The sequence below is a fragment of the Prionailurus viverrinus genome, chromosome B4 (assembly GCF_022837055.1).
Source record: "Prionailurus viverrinus isolate Anna chromosome B4, UM_Priviv_1.0, whole genome shotgun sequence".
NCBI classification, from domain to species: domain Eukaryota; kingdom Metazoa; phylum Chordata; class Mammalia; order Carnivora; family Felidae; genus Prionailurus; species Prionailurus viverrinus.
The window spans coordinates 114,290,898-114,311,709 of record NC_062567.1 but is presented as its reverse complement, the minus strand read 5'-3'; the positions used below and the strand labels follow the sequence as shown (position 1 = coordinate 114,311,709).

Here is a 20,812-nt window from a genome sequence, read left to right as displayed (position 1 = left end):
TTTTTTTTTCCCAATCTGGAAACCATGTTCTATCTCCAGTGTATATTTATTGGATGATCTAAATTTGGCACTTATATCTTTCATATCACTTTCTCTCTCTGTAAATGCACGCAACTATTTCTGTTCCCTCCCTCACACTGATGCTTCAAGGATAAATGAGATCATGTTTACAGTTTCACAGAGGAAAGATACTAGGTACACTAAAAGTATCACTATTGCCAAGTTCTTCCTTTCTTTGCAAATGTATAGTAATACCACATGTATACAGTGTTGTTGAAGTGTCAAATTTTCCATAGAAGTGATTTTTTTTTCAGAAAATAGATACTTATCCCATTCAGGACCAACAGTTGTTTTTAGAAGTTTTCAGCATTTTTCCAATTTTCCAATTTGAGTTTGTTGATTTTTTTCTTTAAACTCATATTTATTGAATGCTTACCACCTTCAATGTATTTTAATAGAACTCTTCTGATTAGACAAATGTATTTTATCTTTTATCAATAACTCTTTAAGACATCAATATATGAAAAAGAGATTTGTTTTTAATGTTTATTTCTGAGACAGAGAGAGACAGAGCATGAATGGGGGAGGGGCAGAGAGAGAGGGAGACACAGAATCAGAAGCAGGCTCCAGGCTCTGAGCTGTCAGCACAGAGCCTGACGCGGGGCTAGAACTCACAAACTGTGAGATCATGACCTGAGCCAAAGTTGGTCGCTCAACTGACTGAACCACCCAGGCGCCCCTGAAAAGGGTTTTTTTTTTTAAATATATGAAATTTATTGTCAAATTGGTTTCCATACAACACCCAGTGCTCATCCCAAAAGGTGCCCTCCTCAATACCATCACCCACCCTCCCCTCCCTCCCACCCCCCATCAACCCTCAGTTTGTTCTCAGTTTTTAAGAGTCTCTTATGCTTTGGCTTTCTCCCACTCTAACCTCTTTTTTTTTTTTTCCTTCCCCTCCCCCATGGGTTTCTGTTAAGTTTCTCAGGATCCACATAAGAGTGAAAACATATGGTATCTGTCTTTCTCTGTATGGCTTATTTCACTTAGCATCACACTCTCCAGTTCCATCCACGTTGCTACAAAGGGCCATATTTCATTCTTTCTCATTGCCACGTAGCACTCCATTGTGTATATAAACCACAATTTATTTATCCATTCATCAGTTGATGGACATTTAGGCTCTTTCCATAATTTGGCTATTGTTGAGAGTGCTGCTATAAACATTGGGGTACAAGTGCCCCTATGCATCAGTACTCCTGTATCTCTTGGGTAAATTCCTAGCAGTGCTATTGCTGGGTCATAGGGTAGGTCTATTTTTAATTTTTTGAGGAACCTCCACACTGTTTTCCAGAGTGGCTGCACCAATTTGCATTCCCACCAACAGTGCAAGAGGCTTCCCGTTTCTCCACATCCTCTCCAGCATCTATAGTCTCCTGATTTGTTCATTTTGGCCACTCTGACTGGCGTGAGGTGATATCTGAGTGTGGTTTTGATTTGTATTTCCCTGATGAGGAGCGACGTTGAGCATCTTTTCATGTGCCTGTTGGCCATCCGGATGTCTTCTTTAGAGAAGTGTCTATTCATGTTTTCTGCCCATTTCTTCACTGGGTTATTTGTTTTTCGGGTGTGGAGTTTGGTGAGCTCTTTATAGATTTTGGATACTAGCCCTTTGTCTGATATGTCATTTGCAAATATCTTTTCCCATTCCGTTGGTTGCCTTTTAGGTTTTTTTGGTTGTTTTCTTTGCTGTGAAGAAGCTTTTTATCTTCATAAGGTCCCAGTAGTTCATTTTTGCTTTTAATTCCCTTGCCTTGAAAAGGGGATTTTAATTTGCTTCAAGGATAATATCAGCTGACACCACAAAGCTGCTAATGCATTTTTAGGCTACAGAAACGTAAGCCCTAGACCGAAGTTAAGGGACCCCAGTTCTGTTTTATTCTACACCAGTACAGATAAACCCGGAGTTGAGTCCTAGGTGCACAATATAAGAACAACATTGACAAATTGTAGTATATCTGAAAGGGGGGATTAGGATGGTGAAAGTTTTGAAAATCATGCCAAATGGACTATTAAACACCTGGAGAAAAGAATAGTTAAGAGGATCAATAAAATTTGACTTCATCATGGGAATCTACCCCCCCCCAAAACCAAGAGCACACTGTATACACAGTATGTTAGCTAACATGACAATAAATTATATATATATATATTTATATGTGTGTGTGTGTGTGTGTGTATAAATTTGACTTCAAGTCTCTGAATATCTATCAGAAAAGAAATTGGGCCTATTCTGTATAACTGCAGAAAGCTACACTATGAACATAAGTAGAGCTTTTTTTAAAAAATTGTAATGTTTATTATTTATTTTTGAGAGAGAGAGAGAGGGAGTGAGCAAGGGGAGGGGCAGAGAGAGACACACAGAATCCAAAGTAAGTTCCAGGCTCTGAGCTGTCAGCACAGAGCCTGATGCGGGGCTCGAACTCACAAACTGAGATCATGACCCAAGCTGAAGTCTACTGGGTAACTGACGGAGTCATCCAGGCACCCCTGAACATAGTAGAATTTTAAGAAGAGAGATGTCATGGTTATATAGAACACTACCAAAAATGAAAAGGACTGCTTTTTAGGCTTTTGTTTATTGAGGTTTCTAGAACAGAAGCTAGATGACTATTGGACAGAGATTTTGTGAAGAGGGTTCCTATGGGGTAAGCATAGGCTCAAAGAGTTTCTATGGGGTAAGCTTAGGCTCAAAGATCCCTAAGGTCTTCTCTGATGTTGAATATTCTAGATTCCATTAGGAACCTGACTCATTGTGATAAGTTATAACAGGGTGATACCTTTTCAGCTTTTTGCTGCTTTGCTTCTGCACTGAAAGGCCTCACTTAGACTGCTGTGTATTTTTTTGTCCTTATGGTTACTTTTTATAGTTCTCTCATTCTCCTTATTACCAGCTTGCCTCAACTCATTCCTTGTTTTAATGTCATCCCACTTCATTCTAATTTGTTACTTCTAATATGTTGTGGTCTAAGAAAACAGCATAACCAAACTTATTAACATTGCATGAATAATTTAAGTGAACATCTGAAGAGCTCTCCCATGAATAAGGTCTTTAGTGCATGGACTTTTTGCCATCTATTTTAGTTCTTAACAACCCTTTTAGCTTTCTTCCAAATTCCTGGGAGTATTCTAGATTTAATTTGTCAAATATGTGGCTTCTGGAAACTTGTTATTGAAATTTCATAGGTTTTTCTAAGCTTCCTACTAATTCATAAAATTAAAAAAGAAAATTCTGAAAACATTACTGAAATTTTATAAAATAATCATAAGCAATGACATACAACTCATTACTGAGCATGATTTTCCTTATTTTTTTTTTAAATGTTAATGCTTATTTGTTTTGGAGAAAGACTGCAAGCAGGAGAGGGGCAGAGAGGGAGGGAGTTACAGAACTGAAAGCAGGCTCCAGGCTCTGAGCTGTCAGCACAGAGCCCTACCTAGGGCTCTAATTCACTGAACCTCGAGATCATGCCCTGAGCCAAAGTCGAAAGCTTAATGGACTAAGCCACCAGGCACCCCAATTTTTCTTATGTAGTTAAACTTCCCCTGGACAGCTTCTTCAAAATGGAAATAAAATTTATAGCTAGACTGTATAACCAAATGAAATTGATTAGAATGCTAATTACTTTTCTCTCCTGAGCTGCTTTGTATGGAAGGTATTGGTATAAAGGGTACAGGTTCCTTTAGAATATGAGGAATCATTCTGGTTTCATTAGTTTTCTTCTTAGCCCTGTTCTTAGTATATAGCAATAATTTTAACATAACTCAATAAAAAATATTTAATGAAAATTTGTTATATCTAGCAGGTGCCCTCAGTTAAGTATAATGAATATAAGAAAAACAATAATGTTTTGTATGGACTAAATATGAAAGACTGCTTTGCCATTGTCTTGTTAAAGAGAACAAGAATCAGTTATAGAGCAATCAAGGAAGTATATTTTCAAGGCAGGATTGGTGCGTATAGTAAATGTTTCTGAAATTTGTAATGAGAAGTTCTGCCTCAATACAGCAGACTCAGGTTAATGATAAATGTGCTTCTCTCTCCTTTCTTCCTCTTTCTTTCTTTCTTTCTTTCTTTCTTTCTTTCTTTCATTTGCTTTGGCTATTAGGTTAATATTGGTGCCACAATTCCTTGACTGTTATAATTTCCTATCATTTATTTGGTAAAAAGAATAATTTAGAGAGGTGTTTCAGTGACTCCAATGGGAGCATAGCCATAAGACGTGAAGAAAGTCCCAACGTTGCCAATATTTGAAAACTCAAAAGGCTTATTTTCTAAAGCGTTATACAAATTGCTGCCCCATACCTTTTGCCACTCCCCAGTATTGGTCAGAAGAATAATTTTAATGCCTCCCAAGTGGATGAAGCTGATCTCATCCCATTTCTTCCTGGGAGATACAAACTTCTTATATATCCCCAGGTGAGTCTTGAAAAATATGTGCATGAGACCCAAAACTGAATTGTCATCATCAGTAACACACAACTGAATGGTCTCTGTAACGTAGTTAATTTTCTGGAAAATATTCAAAGACACAAAATGAACACAGCAATAAAACATGGTTTTCTACTCAATGTTTGCCTAGCGCCCTGGATGTGTGCATAGAATGGTATTTTCATAGTGCTTGCAAATGTCCCAGACTCCAGTGCGATGTAATCTCCTTCCATAAGCAGCAGTCCTGAGCAATCCTATCCACATTTAGCTGCTTCTGGTTGCTGCTAAATTGCTTGCCTTAACTCAATTCACAACGTCGTTTCACACACACCACAACACAGCGTATATGGAGTGAGAGTACTTGGAAAGACCAGTTTTCTCTTTGAATTGCCCTTGCCTCTAGACAAGGATGTTTTAAACTGCCCATTAGCTAATCCTCTGACCCTTTTCTTTTGTCACCTTGAGTTTGAGTTAGAGGGCACATTTTTACATCAAAATGGATACACCTCGGATAAAGCAAGCATTGATTGTTTAGTCGAGATGCCCTCCCCCGCCCCCCAAAGGCAGCAGAGAAGCAGCGAAGGCCACTTAGCAGTTAGTGCGCTCTCCAAAGCCCATAGCCCGGTGCAGGGCTGGTGGGGTTCCTTTCCTGGATCGTGAGACTCCAGGAGAAGGGGTGGCGGAGATGGGGAGTGGAGAGCAGGGTTTGTTCTGCTGGGGGATGTGGGAAGTAGGCGCTAGCCTGTTTCGCGGTTTTTTAAGCCCCTTGGCATGCCCTGACCTGATCAAGAGGGAGTCAACTGCTCTCTGGAATGTTCCGGGAGAAGGTGGGAGACTGCTTCCCAGAAGAGGCCTGTGGGTGCTGGAGGGCACCAGGGGGGTCACGCAGGGAGCTACAGGGAGAGCGCCGGGAGGGGCACGAGGAAAGCTGGGGGCCGAGGTGACCCGTGCGCGTGGGGGCTAAGGCGGGCGGGATGAGCTGGTAGGAGGCTGCGGGGGCGGCCGTTGGGCCAGGGGACCCCTCCCCGGGCGGCGGAGGCGGCGGCGGCGGCGGCAGCGGCGGCGGCGACCCGGCAGCGCAGGCTGCACCGCCCCGGCTGTCAAGCGAGCGCGGGGGGCGGGCAGGAGGAAGGGGTGGAGGTGCAAGGGGAGGAGGGCTGGCACCGGAGCGCCGCGGTGTCGGTGCAATAAAAATGCATCCCATGGAACTGCCCATGGAGAAGGACGGGACCGAGGCGCAGCAGCAAGAGGAGGTGGTAAAAGCGGCGGAGGACGGCCGGGAGGCAGCAGCAGCAGCGGCGGCAGCGGCGGCGGCGGCGGCGGCGGCCGGGAAGTGAAAGGTCTCGCAAAGTTCAGCGGCTGCTGCGGGTGCTGAGCCCCGGGCTAGCGGCGGAGGAGCCCGCGGGACCGCTCCGCAGGGGCTGCGCGGCCAGGCCGGCTATGGTCCGGGGGCTCCCGTCGCCCCCGAGGTGCCCGGGCCCCTCCAGGCCGGTGTGCGAGGGTCACCCTACCGCCTGGCGCGGCCCCGGCCCGCGGCTCCCAGCCGCCGGCGCCCGCTGACCGAGCCTGGCGCCCCAGGAGGGGGAAGAAATAAAGAGCCCCAGTTCTTCCTGAGGACTGTTGGCGCTTCATCCCACAGCCGAGAGGGCTCAGCTCCCTCCCGCACCCGCCCGGCCCCGGTCCTCCCGGCTCCTCCCGGCCATGGGGAGCTGCGCGCGGCTGCTGCTGCTCTGGGGCTGCTCCGCGGTGGCCGCAGGTGGGTGGTGACGCTGCAGGGCCCCCACCCTCCCTCCCTCGCTCTTTCTGTTCCCCACCTCGGGACTCGGGGGTGCAGGGTAGTGCGGGCTGGGAGCGCCAAGCTCGGCTCCCGAGGATGAAATGAGTGGCCATGTTCCGCCTCCTTTCCCTGGGTCTCCACAGTTTAAAATACTGTTGATTTTTTTGCAACTGCGATACACATGCCCTTGGCTAACCCGATATCCTGGGTACGCCCTGCCGGAGATACCACGGCCTTGGTTTCTTTCTCGGTTTGGGCTTGTAAAAAACTGCCTTTCCACTTTGTGAGGGAACAAAGGACCAAGCTCGCCATCCCCCGGCACTTCATGGCCTGAGGAATGATGGGGAGGGATGGCCCAGCGACCCTGGGCGCGCGTGGGCCGCGGCCGCCCTCTGGGTGAGAGCTAACCCTGAGGTCCCTGGCCTCACGCTGGGCACTAGGGAACCAGGTAGGGACACCTGGGCGGGGTGTGTGCCCTTTCACAGTGGCAGTGGCTGGAACGCACTGAGACGCCGGGCTGGGGAGATAGGTGGTGACCGCCCTGGGTTGAACGGAGCTGGCTGGCCGCCCCTGGGGAATTGGTACCCTGGCTGAGGCTCCGTGGGAGGTCGGAGGCGGGTCTGCTCCTAGTCTCGGTAACTGGATGACCTGCAGAGGCGTCGTCAGAGGCTCTCTCTCCTACTCCCATCCCGGCTTTCCTGGGCTGCCCTTGGCCACCGGTTCCTAGCGCGCCGTTTCTAAATTCGGGAGCCTCTTCCGTTCCTCTCCCTCCCCCGTACGGGTCACCTGGTTTCCAGTTAGGGGTTAGCGCAGCTCAGGGTGTGAGGAGGAAAGAAAGTGAGGGACTCTTCAACCATCCAGTCTCTCAAACGTTTCTCATTCGCTCTAGAAAGGGGAGTGTGGGCTGGAGGGACCGACTGGTGGGTAGAGAGCATCGGCGCACTTGTACCTTCCCTAAGGCTTCTTCCCCTCTGCCCCCAGAGACTCTGGCACACAGTTAAAAAAAAAAAGTTTTAGAATCTTCACCCCAAATCAGTGTGACTCATAGGAGCATCCTTGCTATACTTGAATAGTCATTTCTTTAGGGATATCGAAGTATTTTTGTCCACCCAATATCTGGCTCCAATCTTTTCTGTAACTTATTAGTTCCGAGGCGTTTAAAAGTATTCAATACTTCCCCGAGGAGCCATTAAAGGTCTAAGGTTTTACTTGAATTCTTAGGAGTACAGGAGTACCCGTGCACCCCTTCCTGCACTTAACACGTGCTCCCCCGACCACAAAGTGAACTTTATTGAACCTTTCCCCTTTCAAACCATGTTATGGCAAAAACATGCGAGCAATCAAGAGGTTGTAAATAAATATCACAAGGCAAGTGTTTCAAGTCAAAAATACTTGTACGGGCAGTATATGATTTTCCCCGAAATGCTTTACAGGTGAGTCATACCACACTGTGTGTTTGGGTGATCCTGGCCACAAGCAACTGTTGCCCAGCTAGTCAGAACAGTGGCAAGCAGAGTCTAGGCATAATGCACATTTGAATTTGACATTTAAAACATATGCCTAAGGAAGCCCTTTCCTTTGGTTGCAGAGGTTATGTGGGGCTGGTGGTTGTCAGTCAGCGTGTGAAATGTCTCTGTTTTAGTCTAAGCTGTCATTTGGCTTCTCCAACAGTACAGTGACAATAGTTCGGAGGTGCTCTCTCTTAAGTAGCAGAAACATTCAATTAGCCAGAATTTAGGGTTTAACGTCCTTTTCCTTCTTTCCTTCTCTGTTTTAACTTTTAAAATAGATGATTTTGCTTAAGGTAGTCATAATTAAAATGACAAACCCAAATTAAAGGATTAAAATATGTAGTCAGGATGTTAATAAGTGGATAATGTTTATCATTTTAAGTAATTTTGAAACATTAAAGTCTGTTGGACCTTTGTTTGGGTGGAAGCACATGTTTCTTTAAGAAGGTGTTTTAGTTCACAGATAATGTTTAAAGGTGCTGTTAGTGGCGGCCAGACTGTACACATTCTCCTGTTAAGCAAACAGGCAACGACTATATAACCTGTCATAGGTTGCAGCACTCAAGAGGCAGAGAGCATGTCAAATAGGCCTTTCTGCCATTTGGCAGTTGAGAGAGGTTTTTTTTTCCCTTAGTTATATTTACTAAATATTAAAAATAGATATTATGTATCTGAGCTTCAGTGATGTCTAGCTTTGCTACCCGAAGTGAGATCCCGTTGGATATGGATTAAGTATCTCCTATTGCTTTTCCTAGGGAATTGGCTCCCTCACATTTTTGGCTTAAAAATATAACAGGATTCTATATTTCCTCCTTAATGTCTTCTAATAAGCATGTTAGATAATGCTAAGGACTTAAATTATATTTGAAAGACTAAATTGGGTGATCTTAAACACACTATTGTTTTTTGGTATTATTTAAGTCATCGCTTCAAAACAAAGAAGTGTATTTCGAATATAGAGAACATTTAGAAAGCAAAGTACTTAAAAGGTTGAGGCCCATTTTTTTCCCCCAGTGTTTCCATTTCTCTTCCCTTCGCCCTTTATCTGAAATGATTTTTCCCTTTTATGTGAATTTTATAACCAAACATGAAATGTGTGCACACACACATGCACACTCACATGCTTGTATGTATCAATCTAGAACCGTATCCATGCCCAAATTTGGTAGAATTTCCTCTTTACCAAAAGTCTTAAGCTCTTTGGGGGTAACTTGACTGTCGAAGACAGACTAGGGTGACAGAAGAGCTTTCCAGATGGGTTTGTCTTGAATAACATATGCTTTCCCTTCCCTAGGACTGAGTGGAGTAGCTGGAGTGAGTTCCCGCTGTGAAAAAGCCTGCAACCCTCGGATGGGAAATTTGGCTTTAGGGAGAAAACTCTGGGCAGACACCACCTGCGGTCAGAACGCCACTGAGCTGTACTGCTCCTACAGTGAGAACGCTGATCTGACTTGTCGGCAGCCCAAATGTGACAAATGCAATGCCGCCCAGCCTCACGTGGCTCACCTGCCAGCTGCCATGGCAGACTCATCCTTCAGGTTCCCTCGCACGTGGTGGCAGTCCGCTGAGGATGTGCACAGAGAAAAAATCCAGTTAGACCTGGAAGCCGAATTCTACTTCACTCATCTCATTATGGTGTTCAAGTCCCCCAGGCCAGCAGCCATGGTGCTGGACCGCTCCCAGGACTTTGGGAAGACGTGGAAGCCTTACAAGTACTTTGCAACGAACTGCTCGGCTACGTTTGGCTTGGAAGATGATGTTGTCAAGAAGGGAGCGATTTGCACTTCGAGATACTCCAATCCCTTTCCGTGCACTGGAGGAGAGGTAAGAGCACACGTTTAACTCTACACTGTAAGTAAGGTAGAAAAATGTTACCAGCCCACATTTTTTTTAAAGCATGAAGGTATACTTGTAGCAACATGAATGAAATTAGAATTTTTCATGAGCTTTATTTGTCATAAATTATTTCTCACCCTTAGATATGGACGTGTAGTCATTTTCAAGCAGGTTGGCCACTGGCTGGGTTTAAGGTGGAATTCTAAGGTTTTAATTTTTTTTAATTTGAAGAAAGCATAGACACACAACATCCTCACTCGATCTTAGAGGTTTGAAAGGCTAATAATTTCTTCAGTTAGCGGGTCTACTTACTGTGCTTCCGAAGGGGCAAGAGTTACTGAGACTGCCTGTTCCTGGAGTCCACACATGCTGGTATCTTCCTGAAACTGTTAACATAAATAGGAAGTAAATAAAAATAAAGCCAAGGGAGAAAAAAAATCTGTTTGTCAGGATACTTTTGTATAACAAGAGTTTTATTGGTAAGATTACAAGAGTGTATAGTAAACAAATGAAGGTAGTTTCTTTTGAGATATAAAAGTTCTTTTTGGACTCAAAACCGTCTCAGTCTCATTTTGCAAAACAGCTTCCTTAGCTACTAGTTCAATTTCTGTATAGAATGTTTTCTCCTTTTTTCATATTTCCCCTTCCCTAAAGGGGAAACAAGTCTTTTTAATAAGATATACCTAGGAATATATGGATATACCTGGGAAGTTTCCCTCCCCCGTTCCCCAGAGCATTATGAAAACATTTAGAGAACACTAAGTTAAGTGAAAACAAATTAAGAGCATAAAATACCTTCATGAGATCAAGAAATATTGATTCAGGGGCACCTGGATGGCTTATTCAGTTGAGCATCGACTCTTAACTCTTGATTTCAGTTCAGGGCATGGTCTGTCAGTTCCTGGGTTCTAGCCTCACATTGCACTCTGTGCTGACACTGCCGAGCTTGCTTAGGATTCTCCCTCTCCCTCTCTCCCTACCCCTCCCCCCCTTAATTTAAAAAAAAGAAAACCTTAAAAAAAAAAAACCCATGATGCTTCTTTTTTTAAAAAAAAAAGAAAGAAATATTGATTCAGACTGGTGTCTGGCTGGCTCAGTAGGTAGCACTCACTCAGGGTCATGAGTTCAAGCCTCACATTGGGTGTAAAGTTTACTTAAAAACTAAAATTAAAATAAAATAAAATTTAATTTAATTTTTAAAATATTGATTCAGAAAAAAGAGAAGAGAGAATATAATCTTTATAATTCTGGTACATATCATGAACACACAGACTAAATAAGTGGTTCTCAACTAGGGGTGATTTTGCCACCACCACCCCCCCCACCAAGCCCCCTCCCAGGGGACATTTGGCAATGTCTGAAGACATTTTTGCTGCAGGGAGGGACACTTGCTGGCATGTAGTGGGTGAAGGAAAAGGATGCTGCTACACCTCCTATAGTGCACAAGATAGCACCCCACTCCCACTCCTGAAAAAGACTTCTTAGCCCAAAATGTTAGCACCAAGGCTGAGGAAGCCTGGACTGGGTGTGAGGCATATGTCCCATGCCTGTAGTACTAATGGCTACAAATACTAAGATAAGATGCCTTCTAGCAGTCCTTTCTATTACTATTCACAGACTTCCCAGATGATTGCACTTAGTGAACATTTTTTGAGCCCCTACTATGTGCCAGGCACTGTAGTCAGTGCCAGTAATCCTGCCTTTGGTTTGGGGAAAGGGTTGCTTGTGAGGGGCCTAATGAAAAAGCAGGTTTGAGAATTTCTTCTTCCTACTACCATAGACACCTATGGACTTTTGCCTTATTATCTACCTCCTTCTTCTGTGTGCTCCCTGCAGACCAGGCCCCGTGCTGCTGGCAGGGGAACCAAGTGGGATGTGGCACAAATAGCCTACAGACTGTGTTTCATTCTTCTTCTTGGTCTCTAAAGCTGGCTTCATATTGTAAACTCATGTGCACCCTGTCATGATGGACATTTTTAAAGATACCAGACAGGAAAGAAACAGATAAGTTAGACTCATTGTTTTCTTATGTGGAGAACACTTTGTGTTGCAAACAAATGAATGGCTTTGGAAGTGATCCACATGCTCATATCGGTTCCCTACATCTCAGTGCTACTGGGCCATGTGTACCTAGGAAGTAGCAAAAATACAGTTTCAGTAACCAGATGGCAGGCATGCTTGCTTAGCAAATATCACATTAACCGTATTATAATGGCCCAGCAATTACTTAGCGATGACTAAAGTAACATTTATTTAACTTACAGTGGAAGCAAAATCTTCTTTAAAGCCAAACTACTTATTGTCATCAATGGTTATTACATCAAATTTCAAGCAGAGAGAGACTAAAATTTACATTAGATATTTCACCTTTGATCTCCAGTTTTAGTCACCTTTATATCCAGTTAAAAATTGGGGGGTCGGGGCACTTGCGTGGCTCATTTGGTTAAGTGTCCAACCTTATTTCAGCTGAAGTCATGATCTCACGGTTCATGGGATCAAGCCGCACATGGGGCTCTGTGCTGACAGCTCAGATCCTGCTTGAGATTCTCTCTCTCTCCCTCTTTCTCTGTCCCTCCTTGGCATGCTCTCTCTTCCTCTCTCTCAAAATAAATAAATAAACATTAAAAAACTTCTTAAAGTTGTTTTTCATTGTAGCTGTTATTTCAGCAGACTTATAATTCAATGGCAAGAAAAAAAATCAAGGACCATCTGGTTCCCTCTAGAGTGTTTTTGCATATATACTCTAAACCATCATAGAATTTCTTCCTTTCAGAGCACAGGTTTGGGAATGAATCTTTGCCTCCTGAGTTAGAGAGTAGAAGAGAGTCTTCTTCAAAGACAAGGATCAGAGGATGCTTGCCTGGGACTGATTACTGCCTGCTTCTCCTGTGTTGCTTTGGAATATAAGTTAGTACTGAGCTACAAATTTTGCAGTACAACTCTACATCCCCAATCTCTATCTTTGGAAACTGGCTGATCAGAAAAATAAGCCAATTAACGTGGGGTCAAATAAGTAGTCTTAAATTTCATTTATTGCTTATTTATAATATTATTATAGACCTGGATCTTCCTCCAATCAATATAAGACTTCTGAGGACTTCTCTAGGTATTTTCCTACTACTCAAACTAACATAAATATATCCCAGACTTCATTTTTTTCTATTACTCATTCCAAAATGCTTCCTTGGGCTTTTAGGGCCTTAGAACTGTAGCTTCATGTTTAAGAAATCAGATACCTCCATCTTTGGAGTTGAAGGCACCAGTCATCTGAAAGAGGGCTTTTAAAAATATAGGCCCCAAAAGCCACCCAGAAGAATACTCTTTAATTCAAGTTAAATCAAAGTTAAATCTGCTACACAGCAACTTCCTAAGTTGGTCAGCAGTTACAATGACTTGTTATCTGAAAATGTGTGTCCTTTTCAGGAGAAGAGATTAAGGCTCGGAGGTGATTTACCCAACAACAGTGCATAGTTAGTTATATGGCAGAGGCAGGACTAAATCATGAGTCTTCTGACTGTAAGTCTAGTGTTTGTTCCACAAAACTATGTTTTCTCTTCATTATTGACCCCCAAGAACTGCTTGCAGAGAGATGTATGCATATCTCTCTTCTCTCGCACTCTCTCACAACCATTTGTTATTCATTTGGATGTGACATGAAGGTTAAAAAGGCATTGCCAAACAGCTTTCTCTTGAGCAGGAATGTCCTCTGAGATGTCAGCAGTGTTTTGGGAATAAAAAGGTTCCATGAGTAAACTAGGTTGGGAAACACTGGGTTTAACAAAATTAACATCTATAAATACATAAATGTTCTCATTAGTGGTCTGTATCCTCAAGTGGGAAATGTAGGATGTGCCATTCCCAAACTTATCTGTCCATGGAACCCTCTTTCTGCAGAACTCCAATTACTAGCTTTTGGAACCCCAGAGATCCACAGAGCACAAGTTGGAAAATGCTGGTTTGGAGGTATTAAGTGCTCCCAAAATCCCGGTAAAAGGCACAGATGGGGGAGATGTTGTTCAAGGGGTACAAAGTTTCAGTTATGCAAGATGAATAAATTCTGGAGATATACTGTACAGCAACATGACTATAGTTAACAATACTTAGTTGTGTGCTTGTAATTCGCTAAGAGGGTGTATCTTAAGTGTTCTCACCATACACATGCAAAAAAGTGGTAACTGAGATGATGGGTATGTTAATTAGCTTGAACATGGTGATTATTTCACAATGTATGTGTATATCAAATCATAAAATCATACTTCTTAAATACACACAATTCTCAATTTTCAAGTATGCCTTGATAATTTTTAAAAAGGCACAGAGAGGCCTGATGCTTGGCATGGTTTGACATCAAGGCTCTATGTCTATTGGGGGTTTAATCTCCTATTTAGTTGTAGCAGCAGGTAATAATAACATTGAAGCTAAAGATGAGAAGTTAATTAGGCTTTTTTGGGATTCAAAGAAGCAGCCTCGGATCCCCTCTGGGTACAGAAAATGGAGGGAAGTGAGGAGATGTAGCAAGTCATTTTAGGTTCCAAACAATGAGGCCTCTTGGAACTGGAATTTCAGTTATCACTGTTTAGGAAATTCCAAGTGACCCCAAAGTACCTCTAAAGTGATGGAGTTATTATCTCCTTAGAAGTGAGCATTGCTGCCCTCTACTCTTTTAACTCACTGTTAGAAGAGCTCTATTCAAAATTGGATAGCAACCAACCAAGCCACACAGATTTTTTTTTTTCCTCCAGGGCATTATGAATATAAAACATTCAAAGGGAGGCAGTGGCACAGAGCAGAAGAAGACTGGTGAAGCACTATGGAAGGATTGTGTCAATCTTACTTGCCTCTGTATCCCCAGCATTTAGCACATTGCTTGGATCATAGTAGGCATTCAATAAATCTGTGACTGCATAAATGAGCAGGAACAAATGAGTGATATAAGTAGGAGAATATCCTTAAATGGCAGGAATTTAAGGGAGGAATGAATATAAGCCTTGCGTAGGGGATAAGATTCAGAAACCCTGGTTAACATGGAAAAATTCAATTGGTAAAAATATGAGATTAAGTTGTGGTTGGAGAAAGGCAATTAATGAAGGACCTTCAATAATATTTTTTCACCCATTTGTTCATCAAACAATTTGGGGGCTATTATATGTCTGATGCCATTCCAAGTGCCGGGGTATGGTGGTGGACCAAAGAGATAAAAGTCCTGGTCCCCATGAAGCTTAGGTGTTGGGGGAGGGGGATGGAGGGAGGATGGAGAACAAATACTTAAGTAAAATACACAGTATGTCAGAGTGTGATAAGTACCAAGGAGAAGATAAAACAGGGTAGAGGATGGGGAGTGCTAAGCTGGAAGGCCTGCTCTTTTTGAAACAGGCTGAAGGATTCGTGTTTGATGGAATAGTCAATGACAAGAACTCTGAGCTCCTGGCAAGTTTTCCTGAGTGAACAAAATCTGTAATTAAAGGTCCCATTTCTTTCAATCTGTAGATATGGACAAATGAAGTTGTGTATTAAAATGACAAACATTGGCAAAAATCCCTCTTGCTAGTGTTTCTTAGAATGAGAGCATTTGGAAAGGAACCTAAATGTCATCAATGGAAAAACACATGACTGATGAGTAATCTGAAGCCTAAAGAGAGTTACATGACTTGTCTGTAATTACTCAGCTGAAATCTGTGTTTCCTGACTTTTAGCCCTGTGCTGTTTCCACTATACTAGTTGGAAATTACTATGTCCTGAGTTACGTAGTGTGAAGGATACAAAAATGATATACATTCATTTCCTTCACAGTCCTTACAATCCACTGGGTAAGAGATCAAACATGATCATTAATGGACTGATTTACTAAATAGTATGAGATAGTGCATGATTAATTCCCAGATACGTTGTGCAAATAATATACCTTTCAAAATCTGAGTATTCATTTATCTCTTTGAAGGATGTCTTTTTGGTCATTGAAAAGATTCTACTTCAATACCTTATGGTAAAGTCAGTATGGCACAAGGGTGCAGAAGATGGCAAATTGCTTAATCAGGTTTTTACAGATATTTACATTTATAATATGCTAAGCAATATTTGGATTTTTAGCTGAAAAGAGAAAGTAATACATGAGTTGTAATGTTTGCTAATCACTACTCTTTGGTTAGCTACTTATTTTCTTCAGTCACTGAAATCTGCATGTGACAGTTTTGCAGCAGCAATGGTCATGAGTCATGGTCGCAGCGAATGTCTACTGATGCCTTTCCGTGTGCCAGGCATTCTGCAGAATGCACCATATCCCTTAATCTCACAAGAACCCTGTTAGTTGGGTACTAGTATTAACCCCATTTTGCAGACAAAGAAATTGAGACTTAGTGAGTTAGCGTAACGTGGTCAGACTCAAATAAGAAGTGAACCAGCCCATGCCAGAGCTGGGATTATTAGCTTACCTCAAAATTATTTAGATGATTAGGTTTTATTATAACTAAAAAAAAATTTTTAAGTAAACTAAAACTAAATTGCTCTAGTAATTATTAGGTATGATATACAACTTACAGTGTGATTGATAATTTGTAATATGGTACCATGAACTTTGCATAACAATTATTTTTTTACATTAGATAGAAAAATTACATATAACAAGCAGACTGTCTGCACTTAAGGTTACCTAAGATAATTTTTTAAAATTTTATTTATTTATTTATTTATTTATTTATTTATTTATTTATTTATTTTGGTGCAAAAAGGTGTTTAAGCCTGGGTGGCTCAGTTGGTTAAGCATCAGACTCTTGGTTTTGGCTCAGGTCATGATCTCATGGTTAGTGAGTTCAAGCTATGAGTATGGAGCCTGCTTGGGATTCTCTCTCTCTCCCTGTCTCTTTCTCTGCCCCTTCCCACTCATGCTCACTCTCTGCCTCTCTCAAAGTAAATAAACTCTAAAAAATAAATAAATAAAATAAAATAAGCTATATGGGAATGAGTACCATAGTTTTTTTCAGTACCATTTAATATACTTTTTATTTGATTGGTTGGTTTTGGGTGGTTTGTTTTTACCTAGCTAGTAACTGCTTTAAGTAATTTTTCTAACTAAAGTTAGTCATCCAATGTATTAATGTTTCGCTCTGAAGTATATTCTTAGCTATAATTTTGTTGAACTTCCTTGAAAATAAAATGTTGTATATATTTGTCTAGAGTGCTTCGATTATCCATACCCTAGGGGTACTCCCTTCCTGTAGGGGTGGGGCTAGAGATTAACAGCACTCTTCAAAAAAATAATGCCTTTAGTTTAAAGAAAATCCAGAGAGTAGTTGTTAATTAGAATTATTTAAAGAAGCTACATAAAAATTAAAACAAACCCAGAGATCAAATCAATAAACTTTCACTTATTGATTTCAAAGAGTAGACTTTTCCTCCAAAAATACCTCCTTTCTAGCTATTAAGAAAATCTGTTAGTATCTGTTTGCTTTGCATTTGTTCAATTAGATGGTTTAGCTTTGCCAATGTTTCATTAGAATATTCTGGAAATTTTGAGAAATCAGAATATAAAATGCTGAGTTAGTAATGAAAGATTCACACCGAAAAGTTAAGGCCAGACAATGAAGAGCAGAGGAACAGGCACCTGGAGGTCAGGTATATCTGGGCACACAAGAGGTGCTTCTGACCAAGGAATGGAGAACCCTAGAAACCAGAATGGTTGTATTAGGGACTGGGGCTTCTGGAAGATGAGGAACGTGCATCATGACAGAGAATAAAGAAGTTATTGCTTCTGATCAGTAATTAGAAGTATCTGAAAACTCAGTAATAAATGTATCCTCTCCTTCCGCTTCCCCACCCATGCACTCTGTGTCACTCATATGTAACTATCATATCATGTCCCCTATCTCTTCTACTCCTCTAGTGTTCACTTCTTGAGGAACTTTGTCCCATCTATCACTGTATATGCCCTGTGGCTCCCAGCCCCCCAACCTCTGTACCTGGCACATGTCTCTGCAAGGCCTAACTGTCCAAAACACATTTATTGAATTGAATCATATGAAAATAAATATATATAAAATAATAATACCATTTATTAACTATGTTGGATGCTACATATCTACTAAGTGCTGATCTTTTCAAAGTAGTCATGATTCATTCATTCTTTCTATGAGTATTTATAAAGTGTCTCCTATGTGCCAGGCACTATTTTAGGAGTTGGGAATACAGAGCAAAAAGTCAAAATTTCCTGTCATTGAGCTTACATTACAAATGTAAGGTGCTAAACAAGGTAGAGTATATAGAATGTTAGACAGTGATCATTTAAAGGCAAAAAAAATAAACCAGGGGAAGGGGCTAGAAAGTGGGGAGGAGGTTTTTAATGTTTAGAAAGAACTCCCGGGGAGAGCCTCACTGAGACTTTTGAATAAGGACCTGAAGGAAAGCAGAAGTGAGCAGTGGACATATCCAGGGAAAGAGCAAAGGCCCCAAAGAAGTGTGCCCAATGCCATCAGGACAGTGAGGAGGCTGGCACTGAAGCAGAGGGATGGAGGTGCAGTATAGTATCAGAGGTCAGAGGTCAGAGAGATAATTAGAATGTGGGGCCTTGAAGTAGGTGTCAGGATGGCCCAAATTTATACCTAGATCAGTTAAAGCCTGTTAATTATGTTTGGTATCCCCTTTCATTCTCTAAGTAATCCCAGTTTGGACTATATTTTAAGTCATTATTATAAAGTCATTGGTTTTTACTTTGAATGATATTGGAAGCCGTTGGAGGTTTTAAGCAGAGGGAAAAAATGATCAATTTATTTTTAATAGGATCACTTTGGCTTATGTGGATTTGTGGGGGTTTTTGTGTGGGGTTTTTTTGTTGTTGTTCTTATTGCTGATGTTTTGTTTTGCTTTGCTTATGTATTAAGAAAGACCAAAGAGGGATGCAAGGAGACTGCCTAGAATGCTGTTGTCATAATTCAGGCTGGGGCACCTGGGTGGCTCAGTCGGTTGAGTGTCCGACTTCGGCTCAGGTCATCTCATGGTTTGTGGGTTCGGGCCCACGTCGGGCTCTGTGCTGACAGCTTAGAGCCTGGAGCCTGCTTCGGATCTGTGTCTCCCTCTCTCTCTGCTTCTCCCCTGCTCACACTCTGTCTCTCTCTCTCAAAGATAAATAAAGATTAAAAATAATTCAGGCTGGATCTGACAGTGCATGGACAGAGGAGAGCAATGGGAATGATGAAAGGTACTTGAGTTCTGAATTGATTTTATGGCTACAGCCAACAGCATTTGCTGAGAAACTGGATGTAGTGTGTGGGAAAAAGAGAGAATTAAGGATGTTTTTAGCCTGATCACCTAGAAGAATAGAATGGCCATTTACTGAGGTGGAGAAGACTCTTGGGGAGCAGATTTGGAGAGGAGTGCCTGGAGCTCATTTCTGTACGCATTACGTATGAGACATCCAAGTAGAGAAGATACTCAGTAGGCAGCTGGATCTGTGAGTTTAGAGTTCAGAGGTCTGGACTAAATGTATAAACTTGGGACTCATCAATATAGAGATGATATTTAAAACCATGAAACTGGATGAGATTGTCAGGGGAAGTGGGTGTGGTTGGAAAAGAGGAAAATCCAAGAACTGTACAGGGGAGGATCAAACTCAGTCCAACTGATGCTGCCATTACCAAAAAACAAACCACTGTTGCCAAACCCGAGGTTTATATGAAAACCAGTCTTGCCAGTCTAGGGGTCCAATGGTTGTTTAATTAAGAAACAGCATGCGTCGAATAACATTGACTTTCCACAATCAGAACGGTGGGTGCAAATTCTAAAATGACTAGTGTGAGGGAAGGCATATGAGCTGCAACTCTGGGTTATCAAAAGACCAAAATGCATAGGGAAAAGGGAAAGTGCTGGCTGGATAATGAGTAATGATGGAAAAGGGAGAGAGAAGAATACTAACGGAGAAAGATACCTTTGAAAGTACCATGCTAAAAGAGAAATGTTGATCTTAGCAACCTTCAGATTTTAAGGGCCTCATATTCCATTGCATCTTGGCTTATCCAACTCTTCACCCTTTTCTGACTCAAAATTGCAGCTACCAGGGGCGCCTGGGTGGCGCAGTCGGTTAAGCGTCCGACTTCAGCCAGGTCACGATCTCGCGGTCCGTGAGTTCGAGCCCCGCGTCGGGCTCTGGGCTGATGGCTCAGAGCCTGGAGCCTGTTTCCGATTCTGTGTCTCTCTCTCTCTCTCTCTCTGCCCCTCCCCCATTCATGCTCTGTCTCTCTCTGTCCCAAAAATAAATAAACGTTGACAAAAAAAATTAAAAAAAAATTGCAGCTACCAGAGTGACTTTTTGGAATGATTATAAAAAAATATTTTTTGAATGCCCCTGGGCCATCACAGTTTTGGAAATGAAATTAAAATTTAGCACTGTACACATTTTTTTTTCTACTTAGGGTGTTGTGAGATTTGGTTTGCACAATGTGATGGAGGTCATCTACCCAAGGCATGGGAGCTATACAGTTATTCCCATTTAAGTACATATGTTTACATTGTCACAGTTTTTAAAATGTGTCATTAATGTTTTAATTAATGTTTAATTTTTTGTTAAGAAGGAAAAGAGAAAGACAACATTTAGAGATTATAGTAGAATGTGCCAGTTTCTGGACCAGGCATTTTGCATATATCTTTCTTTATCTCTAAGGAACAAGCTCTTTTGGCTTGGCTGGTTTGGCTTGTTAAGGAACAAACAAAACAAAACACCAACCCTCTTTCTATATCATATTTCTCTTCTCTCCCTAACCTTCCTGCAAATGATGCCTTTCTAGGCATCAGCTATGTTTGCTGATGTTACTTTACACTTCATAATTACAGTTTCTAAAACAATAAAATAATTGTGAGAAATATTCACATCCTTTCTACATGACATCATGTTCATTTGTGCTAACACTGTATCTTTTGGCTGCCACTGAACAGGGCTTCTAGATTTAAAATTAGATTGGAGAAAATGTAGTCACTCTTTTATATTGTTTAATCTCCATTAAGAATTATTGTTTCCTTTTATTCTAGCCAATCTGATCCTTCTGAAATCTTTGAGGTTTCACATCAATTCCTCTTGTCAGTCAATGCTATCTTTCTCTCATATCCTATGTCCCAACAAATGACCTCTGTCCCTATCTCCATATGAAAGCAAAGGTCAGTGGAGGACACTTAACACCAGTGATCTATCAGAAGAACCCAGGCACCTCACTCCCC

At 41.8% G+C, this 20,812-nt stretch overlaps 1 protein-coding gene across 3 annotated transcripts in view; it reads left to right on the top strand.

Annotated features, from left to right (window-relative positions):
- The first annotated feature begins 5,619 nt into the window (after positions 1-5,619).
- Positions 5,620-20,812, top strand: part of NTN4 (netrin 4) — a 123,947-nt gene continuing 108,754 nt past the window's right edge. For 2 of the 3 annotated variants that reach the window (XM_047867016.1, XM_047867015.1), the window contains exons 1-2: positions 5,622-6,248; positions 9,075-9,604. In XM_047867016.1, the coding sequence (XP_047722972.1) occupies positions 6,194-6,248; positions 9,075-9,604 (585 nt within the window). In that variant the 5' untranslated portion in view covers positions 5,622-6,193. Of the gene's footprint in view, positions 6,249-9,074; positions 9,605-20,812 lie in introns of all 3 variants that reach the window. The other variant, XM_047867017.1, reaches the window with a different exon arrangement.